Source organism: Phytophthora parasitica (assembly GCF_000247585.1).
Source record: "Phytophthora parasitica INRA-310 unplaced genomic scaffold supercont2.96, whole genome shotgun sequence".
NCBI lineage: Eukaryota > Oomycota > Peronosporomycetes > Peronosporales > Peronosporaceae > Phytophthora > Phytophthora nicotianae.
In genome coordinates, this window is record NW_008649082.1 from 4780 (window position 1) to 6161 (window position 1382).

The 1382-nt window shown below is 49.1% G+C and overlaps 1 protein-coding gene across 1 annotated transcript; it reads right to left on the minus strand.

Moving 5' to 3' along the window:
- Window positions 1-1125: 1125 nt before the first annotated feature.
- PPTG_24450 (hypothetical protein) lies at window positions 1126-1302 on the minus strand (the record flags this gene model as incomplete). Its single annotated transcript, XM_008917228.1, has 1 exon — window positions 1126-1302. The coding sequence occupies one exon, from the start codon at window positions 1300-1302 to the stop codon at window positions 1126-1128; it is 177 nt and encodes a 58-aa protein (XP_008915476.1).
- Between the last annotated feature and the right edge of the window lie 80 nt (window positions 1303-1382).

Below are 1382 nucleotides of genomic sequence, written 5' to 3' on the forward strand. Positions count from 1 at the left end.
AAAAAAGCAACATATAGCGCATGGGCCTGGTAGCCCACATAATTGAAAGTAATTTATCACAACTCAACACCAGCGCCATGAATAACGGAATGACTTTACTGAAAATACGTTACCTGATGGGTTAATTAAATTGCTTTTCAGTATATTCATTTTTCACCATCACTAGCTGCGAACTCGTCGCGAGTTTGCTGGTTCACTCAGCTATCGGTTTCCGCCCAATGACGAGGTGTCACGGTAGCTGAAGTATGCGCGCTGCATCCCGACGGTTGTCTGCATAAAATGACGTCATGCTCGAGCCCAGGAACATGCTAACGACTTTTGAAGGGTGTAGGGTTTTATGTTAAGTTAAAGAGATAACTTCACCGACTTTAATATGTCAGCCTTCTCTCACTTTCCCCTGCCTAACCGCGCTAAATATCGTCGAATCCAGTCACCGCAGCAACCTAGCCACCCAAATAACAACAAATCCAGCCTCGCATATCACAACTACCCCTATATATACTTTCTATCTGGTATTAAAGGATTCTGTCAAGTACGAACTGCCATGCATGAAGAATTTAAGTAAGTAAAACTCTTATCTCACAATGCTTTTAAAGTCATATCCATGAAAGACACCACAGCCGATCGCAGGTCCCAGTCCTCGCTTTAGGGAATCGTCCTAACACGCGTCAATATCGCAGTGTCAAAGGCAAGCACAGCAATAGGTTGGTCGGAGTTACGCAATTAAAGTCAGGAACACCGAAAACGCTGCATGTAAGCCAACCATAATGGGGCTTCGCCCAAGAACCTCTTTATCATTATGTACCTCTCACAGTCAAACTGGGACTTCGTCCATTACTTAAACACGCAGCTGCCAGCAACACTTTAAGTCAGCTACGTGACACAACTTGCTGAGCTCCTCACCTATCCATTTGACCAACTCAAGCCACTCACATCTTCCCTAAGCTACCATGGCCCTCGCCCCTGCCACGCCGCCTTCACGCCAGCCCAGGTTACTGGGTTTACTTCCGTGACGCCCACGATGAGATCGTCTAAGAGTACTTCTGCTGTCGCTGAGGCATTGTTCGGAAATAGACCACCCGGAATGGCTACTCTAACCTAATGATCCAAGCCCGCGCGCGATCCTCATTCATCCTTCCCCGAGAACGCATTGAGTTCTGACATGGCAGACACGCGAATGCGAGGGGTAATTGCTGGCAGCCCCGTCGATGTAGTGGCGGTGCCTACAGTCGCTTGTCGGGATGCAGGGAGGTCCAGCTCGTCCGGATCGTACTGTCCCTGGTCAGATCCCACAGACTCCATGTCGACGTCCTGCGACTCCGTACTTCTCACCAGGGGCACTGTTGGCGTCCCCTGTGCGGCGCGTTGCTATTTCAGGAAGC